This window comes from Rhyacophila brunnea, unplaced genomic scaffold (genome assembly GCF_057557595.1).
Source record: "Rhyacophila brunnea isolate RB1 unplaced genomic scaffold, BYU_Rbru_1.0 scaffold_12, whole genome shotgun sequence".
Classification (NCBI taxonomy): domain Eukaryota; kingdom Metazoa; phylum Arthropoda; class Insecta; order Trichoptera; family Rhyacophilidae; genus Rhyacophila; species Rhyacophila brunnea.
The window spans coordinates 8,368,886-8,386,269 of NW_028232774.1; the positions used below are offsets into that span (position 1 = coordinate 8,368,886).

Genomic DNA, 17,384 nt, shown 5'->3' on the forward strand with positions numbered 1-17,384 from the left:
TTTTTTTCGACTAATACGTGGTGTGAATGAGAACTCTGCCATTCTTGGTAATATTGACTTGTGTGTCCCTGATAACTATCTTAGAAATCGGGAGCATCAGTTGTTTGTTCTCCCGAGGAGCAGAACTAACCTGCCATTGGTGATGCCAATTGGTAGAGCAATAACTCTGTTCAACCAAATTGCTTCGGATGTTGATATATTCCATCTACGTGAGAATGAGTATAGGTGGACGTTATTTTATAAATTCTTAAAATAGGGTCTGCTTAACTCATCCGGTGTACTTCCTTGTACCTATATACTTCATATTTTTTGTATTTACACATTTATACTATAGAATAACTTAATATTGCATAATTACAATATTACATAATACTTTTTTAATAATATTTATTTGTTTCTAAATGTCATGTTGTGAACGTCTTAAACTTATAATTTGTAATGTCCACAATATGTAAAATAAATTAAAATTGAAATTGAAAATTGAAAATTGAAATATGACAATATGAGGCGTAGAAGTTAAAAAATACTCAAAATCGTGTGACATCATTTTGTGAACGATTCCCAACTGAAATTTGAACGATTGTTCTCTAACTAACAGACGAAAAGACATATCGATCGAATGTACATTTTTTTTTTTATAATAACCCTTTCAGATCTCAGAGTAGCACAAAATCTATATCCGACATGTGGAAATTACTGAATGTGTCATCACGTGTTGACGCAGCGGAGAAAGGCATCAGCAAGCTATCCTCAATCATCGGAGACTTAGCCATGGAATATGAAAAGGTTTCGGACAAGATTGGACTTACATCACAGACTGTGTCTGACTCCACAATTAGTTCCACAGAAGGTATAATAGCAATCTATAGCAATTAAAATAATTCCCTTCAATGATCGTTGGGTGTATTCTTTTCTTGATTAAAAAGAATTATTGCATGAACATCAGTCATAAAAAAGGCATATAATTTCGAGGGATTGTGGTCAATTGGGATTATTTTTATTTTGAGACTACATAATATTACTTAATTCATCTGATACAATGACTATTTTAATATGAAGAGTTCAAAATGCCACAAAATCTAAAACAAAATTAAATATGAGATCATATTCTAAAGTATGAAAATAACATTTTCGGAAATAGACCACAAAGCAAAAAGGGCTATTACAATTATTAGTTAACTCCATAACATCTTTCTATTACTTTTTTAGATTTGAGATAACTCTGATACCTTTTGCAGGTCTATTTCAATTTAGTTAATTAGATAACCGCTTGAGCTGTCATGTTATTATGACATTTTGCCGACTAATATATTGGGGTTTTCTCAGATTACAGAAATGATGTTATTGTGTGTTATGGTGGTATAGTTGGAATAGATATTATGCGAGGTTAGACATTTTCTACCAGTGTATTTTATTTTTAGACTAGTGATTTCATATAAAAATGTTTTAAAGCGATACTTTCGTATTAAATCCTTTTTTACACTATGAATATGATAAATTCAATCAACTTTACTTCACTAACACTACACCCCGTTCTTGTCAAGGTCATGTTAAAAGTTATTATTAACATTATAATGCATTTCATTAAAATGTTGATAATCTTCAATAGTACCTATGGAAACTTTTTTTTAATAATAAATTTGGCAGACGGACTCTTGTATATTATCTTAAATTTATTCATATATTTTTTTTCATAGATTCTTCACAGTCCGAAGAAGATAGCATGGATTTACAGAAAGACAAAAGGTACGTCATCATATTCATGTTGTTGCATCTTATAACCACTGAGCTCAACTTCTAAGGGGAATACAAGAATAATATTGTACCTGATTGAATGTATAGCGTGCTAGTATGTATTCCTGACCGAATTGGGTATTGTTTAGAGGCAGTTTGGAGGTTTAGAGGCTCCATTGCTAAAGTTCAGTAAAATAATGAACAAAATTTAAATTCAAGTCTTGCAAATATGATTGTCCTAGGACTTTCCTTCAGTTACTTACCACAGCCTTCCTGCCATCAATGGGCACCCTTCGTCACTGATATCTACTTGACCTCGTACATATAGGATCATCATACAACTCTATATTATAGCATTATTTATTAAATTTGTTGAAAACATTTCTTACCTACTTACCTGCTTCACCAGAATCCACGTTTCCTTCATTTAATTAAAATTAAATTTAACACTGTTAAAGAATATCTTCATAAAATTATTACAGTCAACTTTGTGGAAATTGATTCTATATTGATTGGTTATCGCTGAATTTTAGCTCCACAGAGTCAACTCCAAGCATTATCGAGATGATTGATCGATTATCAAAAGAGTTTTTAAGTCTCAAACATGAAGTGGAGGAACTCAGTGCACTGTGGTATCAAGCGCAAACCGTTTCAGAAGGTAAAAACAACAGCATACAAAATATGTACTAAACTTTTTAATATTCATAAAGTTGCAACTGGTTATAATATTATATTTGCATTAAGCGCTGATCTGTCAACAATAAATTTTGTTACTGTGGCATTTTCAGACTTGAGGAAAACTCTTAACACGTCGGCAGAAGGAAGAATCTATGATGTTACTGATAAATTATTGAAACTAGATACCGCAATGAACAATCAGGTGCATTTTCAGAAACTTTTCTCAGTATCAATGCAGCTTTTGGTTATATAGTAGACTAGCGATTATCCGAGCTAATAGTGAGGAGAGGTGGCACGGATAATCCAAACAATGAGTTTTTCTTTTTAAAACACTACATAATATTATACATTTCTAAAGCAGACAATTATTTTAACATTTCTTCAATACTCATTACTTATTATGAAAATCGGTAATTTTGGTGTGTTTTCAGGAATCTTTTAATGATTTTGTAACATCAGCTCAAGCTATTATATCATTGTATACACCGTATCGGGCACGGATAATCTGCACATAGATAATCAGGCGTTTACTATTACCGTAAAATCTTAATGTTTAAAATGTTTTAAAATTGTACTTCAATGATTTTTATATAATTTGATACAGGATATTTACATTCAACATAATTTTATTTCGCTAATATTTGGGGAGTCTTAAGTATTGATAGTCTCTTCCCATGGTTGAGGACCTCGTATGTTCTGCCAGTTGTCAATGTCTAAATCTTTGATTGTATCATATTCTGATTCTGACATAACTTCGCCTACCTTTTTCATCACAATAATTTCCTGCTGTTTAGCCTCTTCCTCAGTCAGCGACTCAATTAATTGACCATGATAAATATTTCTATGTTATAAATGATTTTGTGATTGGTTGCTATTTGAGGACAGGTCTTTCCTTATGGTCATACAATATCTTATTAACTAACCCTGGTATCCGAAAATAATACATATTATTATAAACTCGGAGGTTCATATCTGATTAAAATTATTTCATAAATTTAGACGAATATCATGCAAGACCAAATAACCGACATAGAAAATGAAATGGCAAGTTTGTGGGACAATTTGAGACGGTGCACTAAAACTGATACAAAAGATGACCCCATATCAGATATCGCGGGAATAGGTAATACTTATAGATTGTTATTTTATTTTATTTGATTTCATGACATGTAAAAATGTTTGATGATATAGCCTACTACTTAGCTACTTCCGATCCGGCATGTATCAAAAGCTGTTGAAACTCTCCGTTTTCTTCCTCTGATCTTCAAGCAAATGTGAGATAGTATCAAGCTAGCATTTATTCAACAATAATTATTACGAGTTGCCAGTTTAACTGCATAAAAAATTTTAATGACGATAATAGTTATTGTTATTTTATGTTTTTGTGCATTTTAATTTTATTTTCACATTGTGTGACTTTGTTCAATGACATATTTGATCGTTATTCTGTTAAATTATATTTTCGTTTACATAGGCTTGGAGGAATATCAAACTAAGATTAGAGTTTTCCAAGATGACTTCAAAAACATCAATCGTGAAGTTGCTACCTTAATAGAAGAAAAGGATGACAGACGACTACATATTAATGTAAATTACACTAATGAAGAATTACATATTCAAATGAATAATATTTATAATAAATACTAGAATTAAGATTGTATCATTCTCTATAGTCTATTGACGCGGGGCTTAAGCGTCGGCGTATAGTGTCGTGGGTCCCAAGTTCGAATCCTGGGTCTGGCAGTATGGACCTAGTAGGTTGAGCAAATGGCTGACATCCATTTCTCGTAAAAACAAAATCTGTTAATACAAACATCCACTCTGTGGGGGCCTATATGATCTTATTAGGATCGGACATGGTCGAAAAAAAAATACTCCGGATAACAAATCACGAAAATAAAATAAAAGAAATATTCATAAGACATCCCCGAATTCAACATTTTTTTGATTGTGATATGCAATTTCTTATAATAGCACCTGTACACGTGCATGAATTTACTGGCACCAATAGTGTGTAATGCAAACAATCGCGAGAATAACTGTTGCTGTTGTCATTGTATGGTGCTATTTGATAGGTTGTGAAAATTGGTAAATGCCAAAAGGCTCTGCGTGGTGTAGTTCATGTTTTTTCTGGCAGGTTCGCCACTATCGTTTTACTGTGCAAAAGTTCTAACTATCATGTGAAAATTCAGAAGCTGCTGAACTTTTTTGATCCATGCATGCAATCTGGCAACTTGCACGATAATATGTGTTTACACATGCATTTTCTTGTTATGGCCCCGATAATACATACTGTCTGCAGCAAATCCATGCACGTGTAAACAGGCTATAATGTTATGGGAATTAAATATTTGTTATTGTTTTGTTATTTTGCTATTTCAATATAACATTTATAAAAAAGTTTAAAAAATATGATGTCCATGTCAGGAACTATATGAAGAGATTGAAATTTTGAGAAAAATAAAAGCGGACAAAGGGGACTTGACGGAAGCGTTGGCAGACAAAGCTGATGTTGAGAATTTGAACAACAAGGTGTCCAACGGCCGCTTTGATGCTATGGTTGCGAGTTTAACCAAAGCAATCGGAGACGCTTTGATTCAATTGGATAATAAGGTCACTATAACTAGTATTAATTGTTATAAACATTAAAATTAATTCTGCCTGACTGCCCATGTAAAAGAATAATACAGACATGGGCAATCATAATACTCTTATTCAAAACTGAGGTAAATAAATGTAATGTGTTAGCAACATAGATAAGACCTTTTAGAGACTATATGAGGCTTGGGGCGACAGATCTTTTTGAGGCCCCCTTTTAAAATTTAAAACTAGGTAGGTACTAAAGAATAATAAAAATGTTAGTTTTTATAATTTATAGTACATAATGTTTGTTATCATTATAGATTTTTAGGTTGTCATGGTGTGTTTTTCTTCCTACTTTTCTTGACGTTTCAGACTCATCGCAGAAACCATTCCCAAGAGATAATGTATTGAAGTGTATGAATGTGAACGCATCTCTAAGTATGTCGAAAGGGGATCTGTTTAGTTGAGAGCGAACGTTAGTAAAAAAAAAAGGTAATAGTGTATTGTATCAGTTGCCGCAATCGAAGATACCAGGACGGGTATTGGATTTTTCTGAAAGTGCCGGAAGCCTTGAGGTTTTTTCTGGTCATCGCAAATATGACATCACAAAATTTTTCCAGGAATACTATAACTTTTTTAAAAATGTACTATACTACTTGGGTGATAGAAAGATGGCAACACTGTTTGTAACACAAAACTCAGTCTTGAAGGTCATGTGAATTACTGAGAGCGATTTGCAGGATAAGCATAGCTAGAGCGGTTGCAATAAAGTAAATTTATTATTTTATATTGCAATAGGAAGCAGCATGGCAAATGTCGCTGGAAGTATTCCAGAAGGAGATGGAAAACAAATCCGATAAGAACCAAGTACGCTCATTGAGGAATGTCATGGATAAAAAATTGCTAAAACTACACGACAGCTTGAGAGTGATAGCTAATATGAAGAAAGACGTAGAGGCGGCTGGCACCAAAGCAAAATATCTAAAGTAATTACCAATATCTTAAACTAAAACCGTGTTGTATGGTATTTTTATTTTTTTACTTGTATTAGCGCAAAGGTCCCTACCATATAGGTCCATCGCCGATAGCACAATTGTTCTCCAGGTGTCTCTATTTTTGAATCTTGCTGCATCCTTGTGTATACCGTTTGTTCACATCTTGCAAGTTACATGATCATTATAAATAGGGACGTCAAAAAACTTTTGATACTTAAGGGTTGATTTATTCTTTCGATATTATTCCAATGTACTCACCGCAAGTGGAATCTATCATGCCGAAATTCGAGCCGAGGTATCGTCACTTTTTCTTTTGATTTTATATCCGGAGATAATTATTGAAAATCACCAGGGAAACATAATACCTGTTGATACTCCGGTGGGCTGGATCTTGAAGTTCTGTTGGTCGGGAGTCATTCATTATTGGGGATTTGCATGGAGAGAGGCGTTTGCAGACATTATTAACATAACAATAACATTAGAGGTTTATTGATAAAAATCGGATAATTAAACAGGAGAGACAAATGATTGTATAAAACACTTGAGATATTGTAATTAAAACTACATGTGGTTTAGTTAGAAACGATTTGGTTATTTCACTGATTGGCAATATTACACTTGTTATTGGGCATAATTGTTTAGATTACGGTTGATCTTATGTCACTTATTAAGTACCTACCTAAGGTAATTTCTTTAACTTTACGGTGTTAGAAATCGCAAGTAATGGTTTAACGGCCCACATGCTCGTCGTAGGTCAAAATTGAGTTTTTATCGTATTTTCAAAGCATGATCCTGGACACTCCTTAAACGTTGTAGATAATCTATTTATATAATTTTGAAGCCTTATTATCCTTTATAATTATTTTAAACATTTGATGACTGCATAAAGTATTTTTGTTACATAAAATAGTATTCTTTTAAACCTCTCGCTCTAATGTTTTAGAATATAGTCATATTTCGGTACATAACTGTGCAGTGGTGTTAAGATTTTTTACATGTATTAATTTTTAAACGCATTTATAAAACCATTAGTATAATTTATTACGAGATAATTTTTGTAAAATATTCACGATAAAAAATTATATTGATAATCTCTGTGATCCCAAATTTGACAAGAATTAGGCATTTTATTATTCAAAAAATCGGCAAGATTAACACATTTGAAGATGATTCTAAAGATATTTATTATAAGCTATGTCTTTGACCATTCAAGTGTGATAAAAATCTTACGAATAATGATTGCTTTATATTAATTATTGACCTAAGAATAAGGTAGTGTTTTTTTGAAATACGCCATTTCTTTTGTCATTCCCCAGTGGTTAAGCTACAACACATGGCCGTAGCCATAAATTGACAAACTATAATTGAAGAAGGGAGTAAAATGATATTAACGCGCGTGTTTGAACATGTACCGTTTAAAAAAAAATAAAAAAAAATTCGGTTAGGTACATGTTCAAACACGCGCGTTAACATAATTTTACTCCCTACTTTAATTATAGTTTTTCAATTTATGGCTACGGCCGTATGTTGTAGCTTAACCACTGGGGAATGCCAAAAGAAATGGCGTATTTAAAAAAAAACACTACCTTATTCTTAGGTCAATAATTATTATAAAGCAATCATTATTCATAAGATGTTTATCACACTTGAATGGTCAAAGACATAGCTTATAATAAGTATCTTTAGAATCATTTTCAAATGTGTTAATCTTGCCGATTTTTTGAATAATAAAATGCCTAATTCTTGTCAAATTTGGGATCACAGAGATTATCAATATAATTTTTTATCGTGAATATTTTACAAAAATTATCTCATAATAAATTATACAAATGGTTTTATAAATGCGTTTAAAAATTAATAAATGTAAAAAATCTTAACACCACTGCACAGTTATGTACCGAAATATGACTATATTCTAAAACATTAGAGCGAGAGGTTTAAGAGAATACTATTTTATGTAACAAAAATACTTTATGCAGTCATCAAATGTTTAAAATAACTATAAAGGATAATAAGGCTTCAAAATTATATAAATAGATTATCTACAACGTTTAAGGAGTGTCCAGTATCATGGTTTGAAAATACAATAAAAACTCAATTTTGACCTTCGACGAGCATGTCCCCCCTTAAGCGGGAACGCACCTACAGAGAATGCGCTGCTACATACTTCGACATAACTAGTTGATCCAGCGGAATATAGGTCTATTTTTAGATGCCACCTGTATAAATTGTCCGCTAAGTGAGGGCGCCACATGCTACCACTTGACATATCATTCAATACTTTTTATACTGTGTTGAGCTTAGTTCCAAATTCGAACAACTGACAATTTCTGATGGTACAGTATTTATAGAAATACTGTTTTTGTCTTTGTTACATTATTATTGTTACTTCAGTGTGTTCCTCCATTCTGTTTTGGAGGTCATCCGAGTCTTGCGAGACCACCTGTATAGGTAGCCTCCTTAGCAATATACCTATATGTAAATCCATGTCTGCCTATATTACTAGAGACTTTAACAGGTTTTCTTATTTGTTTGAATAACTATGTATTGTGTTTCAGAGATGTGAATTGTATATCGTGTGATAATGATACAATTATGTCCAAGTATAACAACACTCGGAGTTACCCGGTGTACAAATCTACGACTCCCCAACCGGTCAATCCATATAATTCATACAACCTCAGTAACTATACAATTTTTATACAATATTATGTCATATTATTAATCATATATTTTCTAAATAATTAATATAAATTAATATGAATACTTACGAATGTTATTATGTATGGGAGATAACAGTATAAACTGTACTTAATTTTAGATATTTTATAGATAAAAGAAGGGTTAGTGAATTTTAAAAACTTACTACTCCCATCTGCAAATTAATTGTATTAGCTCAGTGAAAACAAATAAGTATGACTGACAAAGTTTCGTGTGCACTATTTATATGTTGAATCTTAATAGCCTACCTCCACCCCTCGCCACTATCACCACCATTTATTGCAATAAATAATATTAACAATTTTGTCCAAGGTGAAATCAGAAAGTTTCAACAATGCAATCCCTGCCAACATGATTATCAATATTGGCAAATGAAACAGAACAGAACAGACTTTGAAAAAAGTCCTGGGTGAGTAAAATGTCTATAAACTTTGGGGGGTTGTCAAAAATATATGAAGGATTATCGCGGCCATAATAACAAAATGCATGTGTAAACACGTATTATTGTGCAAATTGCAAGATCGCATGCATGGATCAAAAAAGTTCAGAAGCTTATAAATTTTCATGCGACAGTTTGTACGATATCTACGCCTGCGCAGTAGAATGATAGTGGCGAACCTGTCGGAAAAAAATGAACTACACCGCAAAGACTCATTTTGAGGTTAACCGATTTTCATGACCTGTCTAATAGTATCATACAATGACAACATTGCGTCTCGCTTATTCTTGAAGAATGAGATTGGCGAGACTGTCAGCAGTATTATGTATAAACAGTGTTATTATCGCGTTAGTTTAAAATACACACTATTGGTGCAAGTAAGTCCATGCACGTGTACAGGCGGTATTATTGTCAACTACAATTACATCAACAATATTACATCGCTTTCTCGACTGCCGTTAAGACTGTGTCTCGTTTTGTGTCTTGTTTTGTAGGCAGGACGTGCACCTCATCAACCGCTATTGCGGTGGCAGTCACACGGTGACAACGGCTCAACAGCGCCTACTCCGTAAAGGAAACTTCAATGAACAATGGAATTTCGACGGGCCGCAAGCAATTCCTCTATCTGATTTGGTTGAGAATGTAATGACGGTTGAGAATGAAAAGGTAGGTACTATATCTGATACGCTTAGTTTATAGCAATAGAGCGACATACAATATAAGTACCCGCAACATTGCTTGTCACTTCGGGAACATGAACATTTATTGACGTAAAAAATAGAACTCCACAGTGTTTGGAAACACCTATAATATTTTATTATTTAAAGATGCTCACACCGTGAGCGAGAGATAGAACATTTATTTCAGCAAATGACATACTATGAAAATTTGACTATAATACCTCGCCTCACAGCAGATATACGTTCTTGGAAAGTTGGCCGTAAAGAGAAATTCCGTATAATGAATCATTTATTACCATACGGATCCATACAATTTTTATAGCATCAGTTCCAATTTTAGAAACAAAACTTAAAAATTTCGATGTCTTTAGTTGAAATTGCATTTTATTTATTTCCAAATCACATTTCCACTACAAAAATAAATTTGTTTTTTTTCAGGATCAATTTGAAGTAAGATGTTGACTATTTTTACAAAATGAGATAAGTAGAGCTTTTGACAAATCCTTTGAGGTTAATTATTGTCTATCGAGTAGTTCTTGTCATCTAATCATTATTTGTCGAATTTTGTGATGCGGGTGTATTATGACTTGTTATTGTTCTGCGTCGGGTCCAAATATTTCCATATGCATACACATACATTGTAAAACCATTATTAATAATGATTATTGTTTATTGTTTAACGCCCACAGTGGCCGTACGGCTTAAGCATTGGACTATCACGCCGTGAGTCCCAGGTTCGAATCCTGGGTCTGGCAAGTACACATATTGTTTTTCAATTTGTGTGTGAGTCAGGGTATGGACGTAATAGATTGAGCAAGTGGCTGACATCCATTTCTCGTAAAAAACAAAGTCTGTTAATACAAACCTCAACTCTGTGGAGGCCTATATGATCCTATTAGGATCGGACAGTCTAAAAATTGTTTATTGAAAATTACTTTAATGTATTTTACAGCATTTTCAAAATAACATGGCACCTGTTAACAAAGTCTCAAAGGCTCCAGATAAAATAATAAAGAATAAGGTGCAAGAGAAACCGAATAAAAGGAAATCAGGTGAAACATGGAAACATTATTATAAGAAATAGTTTATTATATTTTTGTTAAATTTATAATGTATCTAGAAATAAAACAGCTGTACTTAGGGCAATCTCAGTGCCTGTTTCTATTTTGAATCAATCCTAGAAGTTCTCTAGATACCACTATTCGATAGGCAGAGCCGAGCGAGGAGTATAGCTGCCTGTATGCAAAAAGAAGTGTCGCCCTAAGCTAGACATCAGCTGATATTAAAAAAAATTTAACTCGTTTTTAGTGATACATTTCATAATGTTCCACATAGAAACCTCTCTCGCATGAATAATAACTATAAATTATGGAAAATTAATGTCACGCATTTCAATAATTTATGTGTTGTTGTTATTCAGATTGTCGTTATATCCAATTGCTTATAATTACCGTCACATCAAGTGTTTTTCAACTTGTGTTTGGATCCAAAGTATAGACCTAATAGGTTTAGCAAGTGGCTAACATCCATTTCTTGAAAAACAAAAAAAATCTGTTAATACAACCTCAACTCTGTGGAGATCGATATTATGTATACATATTGATCTGAGAATTGAACATGTTAAAAAAAATCTTGATTCATAACATATTATAATAGAGAATATTTTTTAAAAACGTGTGGATATTGTAAGCTATGTAATATTATATAGTTAAAAAGTAAATTTTTCTAATTGTAATTATTGTCAACTTCAACTGTTATGTGTACAACTGTATAACTTTAAAGTCTGTTGATAATTTTTCATCAAACGATTATTAATGATGAAGACAATATATATAAATTTTTGAATCTATAGTTGCATATTTTAAAATCAACAATCATTTTGTGTGCAGATTTTGTTTTATGTCTGCAGATTGCAACAACAAATTATTGAAATTAAAATACTTCCAGGTTCCACAATATTGCAAAAAAAGATATCATAGATCTCTGGTAAAATGATACACTTCAGTCGTAATAAAAATGTAGTTTGAATTGAATGAAATATTGAATGAAAAGTGCAATTTTACAGAAAAAATAGTTTCTACTAAAAATGTCCCGTATTCACATTCCCCAAATCTGGCCACGCTAAATATACTATATTACAAAAAGGTGCATTAGTTAAAAGATTATTAGTCTGATGATTTACATAAAATTTTGTATACATGAATGTAGATGTGATCACATCTGAAATCTCCGATGGTTCCTTGGTTTGGTCACTCGTGTTCACTGCACACGCTGTATATGGGGTCCTGAAAAGACATTGGTTAGTGACAAGTAGTATGAAGATGCCACCTGTTGATCATACAACCGCCAGTGAATATAGCAGTTTTACTTGCATTAATTTTTTTCCAATTTCAGTAACAGTCGAGGTTACAAAAGACGTCCAAAATGATGCAGTAACATTAAAGAAAGATAGTACGGGTCATATATCTGTGACAACATCTTTGAACAAGAAGGTAAAGTATTCTCTAATAAATAATTACATTTTATCGGTATATGTATGTAATTGCAAAAGTCTTTGGCAGTATTTAAACCATTATTCCTTCCTTCCTTCCTTCACCCAATTACGCTCCAGTGTTGGGGCATAGGGTAAGCACAAGTTCGTGCCACTTTCCTCGGTTCATCGCCAACTCTTGCACCTCCCGCCATGCTAGACCTTCAGCGCGTAAGTCGCTTTTCTAACACCGCTGCAGGGTATGGGAGGGCCAGCCACAGCGACGGACCCCTTGAGGTTGTGCCACAAGGGTGCTAAGTGTTGCATATTATTATTATTTTCGCAGGACATATTAAGTGTTAATAATAATTGTAATTATAAAACATATATGATACCATAATAATTATAAAATAATAAGCCAATTGTGTTTCTAGAGTTCCACTGTGGTCCCAGCAGAAATATTAGAAAAAACCGATTCAAAAAAGAGTGCACAAATGACCGAACAGAAATCTCGTGATATTGTCAATGCATCTGGTAATTTTCTTATAAAATATCATTAACTTACAAAAAAAAATAGACAATAAGGTAAAAAAAGGTAAATTACCATGTACTATCCTAATCAGAGCATATTGGCTGCCATAGTATGGAGGTCGTATTTACAGATATTTTTTACGAGGAATAGTTGTGTCATTTGCCCAACCCATTGGGACCTTGCACTTACATTGAAAAACTGCATGCATTTTTTAAACCAGTTGTGGATTTGTATTTATACAAAGACGGTCACTCTACGAGATTAACCAACGTGTGGGTACCTATCGGACAATATGGATGCATAAAAAATGTAGCATCAAATAATAATTTACTAGTGCCTTAGCTGTTGGTTGACAAGTTATGCTTCAGAGTTAATTTTCAAGATTTTATTTGACAGTAAATTACCACATATATACACAACCATTAACCACATCCACTAATCTCACCACACACATACCCACCGGGGACTGCAAGACGTCTGGTTAGTCATAATGTTGATACAGAACACGTGTGCTAAACACTCCATTGGTGGTTACCCTGAGCCATGAATGGTTGTGTCTGTGTTCTAAAGCTGAAAAGTTTTTCTGTAAAATTGATGTTAATTATTTATAAATCGGTATGATAGAACTCGACTGAAATGATTCTAACATGACTAAAATGTGTATTTTCAGATATAGCTCATGAACCAGTAGACGAAGATAAAACTGCACCGTCCATAACATCTCAGGTAATTTAAAAATAGTCCGTTGTATAACTTTTCCGCTTTTCTATGTTTGTTGGAATTTGATGTCAACCAGCCAACATATGTGAAGTCTATTTATTTTTCATCATCAATGTATAATACTGTGTTTGTTAAACATCCTCACAGATGTTTGTAGCTCATTCTTGTAATATCGCTTTTGAATAAAACATGGTGGGTGATGCTATTGAATTCTACGAGCTGTTTGGCCATGTAAATATAACTAGTCAAAGTTCAGTGAAGTGAATCATGTACCTGCACATGTGAATAGTACACATTGTCTGGCGAATAGTACGGTTTATCTATTTTTTAATTGCAGTATATATCAATGACATTAAAAGCTAAATAAAGAGATAAATAAAAGCGATTTATCATCTTCTTTTTCTTATGGAGGCGGATGCTGAAGGAGGTTAAGACCCCTTCCTCCAGGTGTACGAGGTTGACCAGGTCTTCATTTGACTTTCCGAATGTCAGTTTATTTGTCAAGCGTGACTCGCCCATCCCGTCTACATGGCCCAACCATCTAAAGCAATCCAAATTGATGGAATGTACGATATGCAGGCTCTTGTAGAAAGCCTACAGTTTGTTGTCTCCGTCTCCACTTTGACTGTGTGTCATTGATGGGTCAGCTCAAATGAGCCCAATAGTCTCCATGTTTTTGGTCATGCACCAGGTATTCATGCCATATGACAGTTGGTCGTATTAGTGTTTTGTACAAGATGCCTTTCAAGTGTCAATGTCTAATGCAGCGATTTCCAAACTGGGAGGCGCGGAGGGTTGCAAAGGGAGGCGTGAAAAGTTTAACACAATTAATATAGCCACAGGTTTGCAGTATGGAAAATGCATAGTTTATAAAACGGCCGCTAGTTATAAACTACATAAAAAAAACAGTCCTATAAAAGATTGTTTGCAAACCTGTCTGAAAATATGGAGGCTAATTTTATAATACCTCAGTACCCCACTTCAATACTATTGTGAAGCACGCTGGCTATCTCGTGAAAAAATTAAATAAAAGGGTCAAATCATAATGTTGAAATTTGAGGCAAATCTGTTTAGGAACGATAATTTTGTTGTTAAACTTGTCTATTTGGTTGAAATTTAAAAAAAATTGAGTGAATAAATCAATGCAAGGACCACTAATGCATTCACTGATTTAAAAAGACAATGTGAAGGCATTCATAAAAAAATAAATTCGCCATGTTTCCAATTTTAAATGATTTCTGCGCCAGACATATTGAAGCAAACAAAAGTCTATTTACTATGAGTTCTTGGTTAGTTTGCTAATGCAATAGTTTGCTGTGGCGCTACTTTGTTTCAGCCAAGTGGTAAAACCTTGTTTATTTTTTTTCGTTTTTGTATTAGTACATTGTTGACTATTTACAAAGGTGTCTGTATTATTTAATGAAATAAAGGGGGAGGGAGGCGCCAAGATTACATTTTTTTGAAAGGGAGGCGTAGTAATATAAAGTTTGGAAACCACTGGTCTAATGTCTTAGAACCAAGCGCATTTATTAGACCATATTAATGGCATTACTTAGCACGAAGATTATTCTTTTAATTACGATTTCTAGACTACCAGTTGCAGGATCCCAGTGCCTGTATTCAATTGTACCCACTGCGAGTGGAATGTATCCAGTGTGATACATTTCACTCGCAGTGGGTACAAACTCTCAAAAGTATGTTTTATTAAAAATCTACTCCATAATTACATGTCGTTAGGCTGTGATAAATGGCATGCTGAGTTATGTACCACTGCATTACGTCTTATATAGTTCTAGTAGGTGACGTTTGTGTACAGTGATAATTTTACTAAAGAAAACATTTTAATTTCAGAGTACCATAATATCTCAAAAAATGACAAGCCGTGTCAGTTCTTTGAATGAAAGTCCCACTAATCCTGGAAGTGTCACTAATCAAAAAATATTTGAGACAAATACACTCTCTGACCCTGAACACCCTGCATAATCGGAAAATTATTGCTTGCTAAAATTACTGAAGACTTAATTCTCTGTTTTAAAAATGGACATTGTTTTGCCAAATTGGGTGTTTTCACTGTGAAATTTTTGGATATCTTAAAACTAGATCATGTTAACTGTAAAGATCTTCTGAGCTATCCCAGATTTTACAATTGACGGGCTGAGGATTAAATGGAATCAAGCATATGAACAAGTAAATCGATTTTAATGTTAAATATATGTGATTTTTTTTTTATGTTTTCAACATTCTATAGACAAGATGTGGTTCTTATATGAAGTATTCCTATGATATGAAAAAATACCTTTCATATTCTAATGCGGTTACATAGTTGAATCCGTTTTCATACACAGATATAATATATTATGTGAAAAGTAATCCTAACCAATTTTTAATTAATATGTCGCTTAAATACTTTGATCATCGACCCCTCAATTATTGATCGTCAACATGCATCATAATATTCAAAAACATTGACTTTTTATCCAATGTAAATTTTATATGAAAAATAAAAATGTTAGCTTATTTGTCTTGGTGTAGAATCTGTCTAATTTTTTGAATCTGTTGTAAATTCGTTTTCACAAAAAAAAAAATTAAGAATTTTATAATATTATGATCCTACTTATGCATAAATTGTTGTGGTAATTATTCTTTTTTATATGAATACATACACACTACATTGTTGAAAATATAATTTTCTGAAATGTTGACTGTAAAATCTGTAATTGTTATTTTGTGTATACAATAATAAGCAAAATAATTAAACGAGTACAATTCATTAATTCATTATAATATTAATACTTTCGACCGAAGGTACTTGATGGAATTTGAATTTAAATTCTAATGGATTCAAGCTCTGTACTATTCTAGTACAGAGCTTGAATCCATTAGAATTTGACATTAATTCATTGTTCGCATAATATCGAAAATCAATTATTTTAATTTGATATACTGATTGCATTGGCTGCCTGTGTTGTGCTGAGAGGGAAGAAGAATGAAAGAAATAAGAACAAATCCCCGATGCCTTGGATGGAATGATTTTCATTGTTCTTTTGTATTATTAAAATTCCCTTATCCATTATAAGAGTTAAATGACATTGGAAGCGATGAGCTCGGGAATACATAATGTTGAGTGACAAAATGTTCGAACACATATACAAGCCGCTGACTTTACAAAAAAAAAGGCGGATGTCATATTTTTATTAACAACCAAATTGGATAAAATCATAATAGAAAACATCGTTCACACGTTTATTTATATTAAATACTGAAAGTAAAATATGGCTCCGATATCTTTATTAGAAAAATTGTCGACCAACATTATTATTTAGTCTGGAGCGGTACATTTATTGTGATATCCGAGAAATTATTCTCAGTAATAAAATATATATTCAAAAGATAGTCAAAACTTGTATGGGAACTTGACCCATTCATTAATATTTCACGCACTTCGACACTTATTTTAATTTTTTTTTTAAATACAAAATTATTAAATGCATAGGTAATTTTTCTATGCTACAATAAATACTAGATTGTTATTAAAAATATTGTATAATTTTATTACTTATACAAACAATATAAAAATGAAAAAAAATACCACAGGAAATAGTATAGTACCAATATAGTACGCTGTTATTATTAATAGTACATGTTAATTTAAGGCAATGACTTGGTGTTTACTGACGAAATGAAAAAAGACATGAAGTTTTGTAACAAAATAGCAGATTAATAATAATAACAAACAACAAATGATTTAAAAACAAACTGGAAAATGTAAAGAATCATTGTGATTTAATAGTAATTATGAGTATTTATTTATAAATAAATAATAAAAGTTTTT

At 32.6% G+C, this 17,384-nt stretch overlaps 1 protein-coding gene across 1 annotated transcript in view; it reads left to right on the plus strand.

Moving 5' to 3' along the window:
* Positions 1–15,761, plus strand: part of LOC147077740 (uncharacterized) — a 31,150-nt gene extending 15,389 nt beyond the window's left edge. Inside the window, exons 6-22 of the mRNA XM_085940041.1 lie at positions 654–850; positions 1,698–1,746; positions 2,268–2,392; positions 2,523–2,614; positions 3,412–3,535; positions 3,887–3,999; positions 4,840–5,025; positions 5,794–5,981; positions 8,549–8,673; positions 9,024–9,120; positions 9,645–9,816; positions 10,269–10,280; positions 10,783–10,882; positions 12,225–12,322; positions 12,735–12,834; positions 13,503–13,558; positions 15,404–15,761. Of these exons, the coding sequence (XP_085796167.1) occupies positions 654–850; positions 1,698–1,746; positions 2,268–2,392; positions 2,523–2,614; positions 3,412–3,535; positions 3,887–3,999; positions 4,840–5,025; positions 5,794–5,981; positions 8,549–8,673; positions 9,024–9,120; positions 9,645–9,816; positions 10,269–10,280; positions 10,783–10,882; positions 12,225–12,322; positions 12,735–12,834; positions 13,503–13,558; positions 15,404–15,535 (1,966 nt within the window). The 3' untranslated portion in view covers positions 15,536–15,761. The remainder of the gene's footprint in view (positions 1–653; positions 851–1,697; positions 1,747–2,267; positions 2,393–2,522; positions 2,615–3,411; positions 3,536–3,886; positions 4,000–4,839; positions 5,026–5,793; positions 5,982–8,548; positions 8,674–9,023; positions 9,121–9,644; positions 9,817–10,268; positions 10,281–10,782; positions 10,883–12,224; positions 12,323–12,734; positions 12,835–13,502; positions 13,559–15,403) is intronic.
* Positions 15,762–17,384: the final 1,623 nt, after the last annotated feature.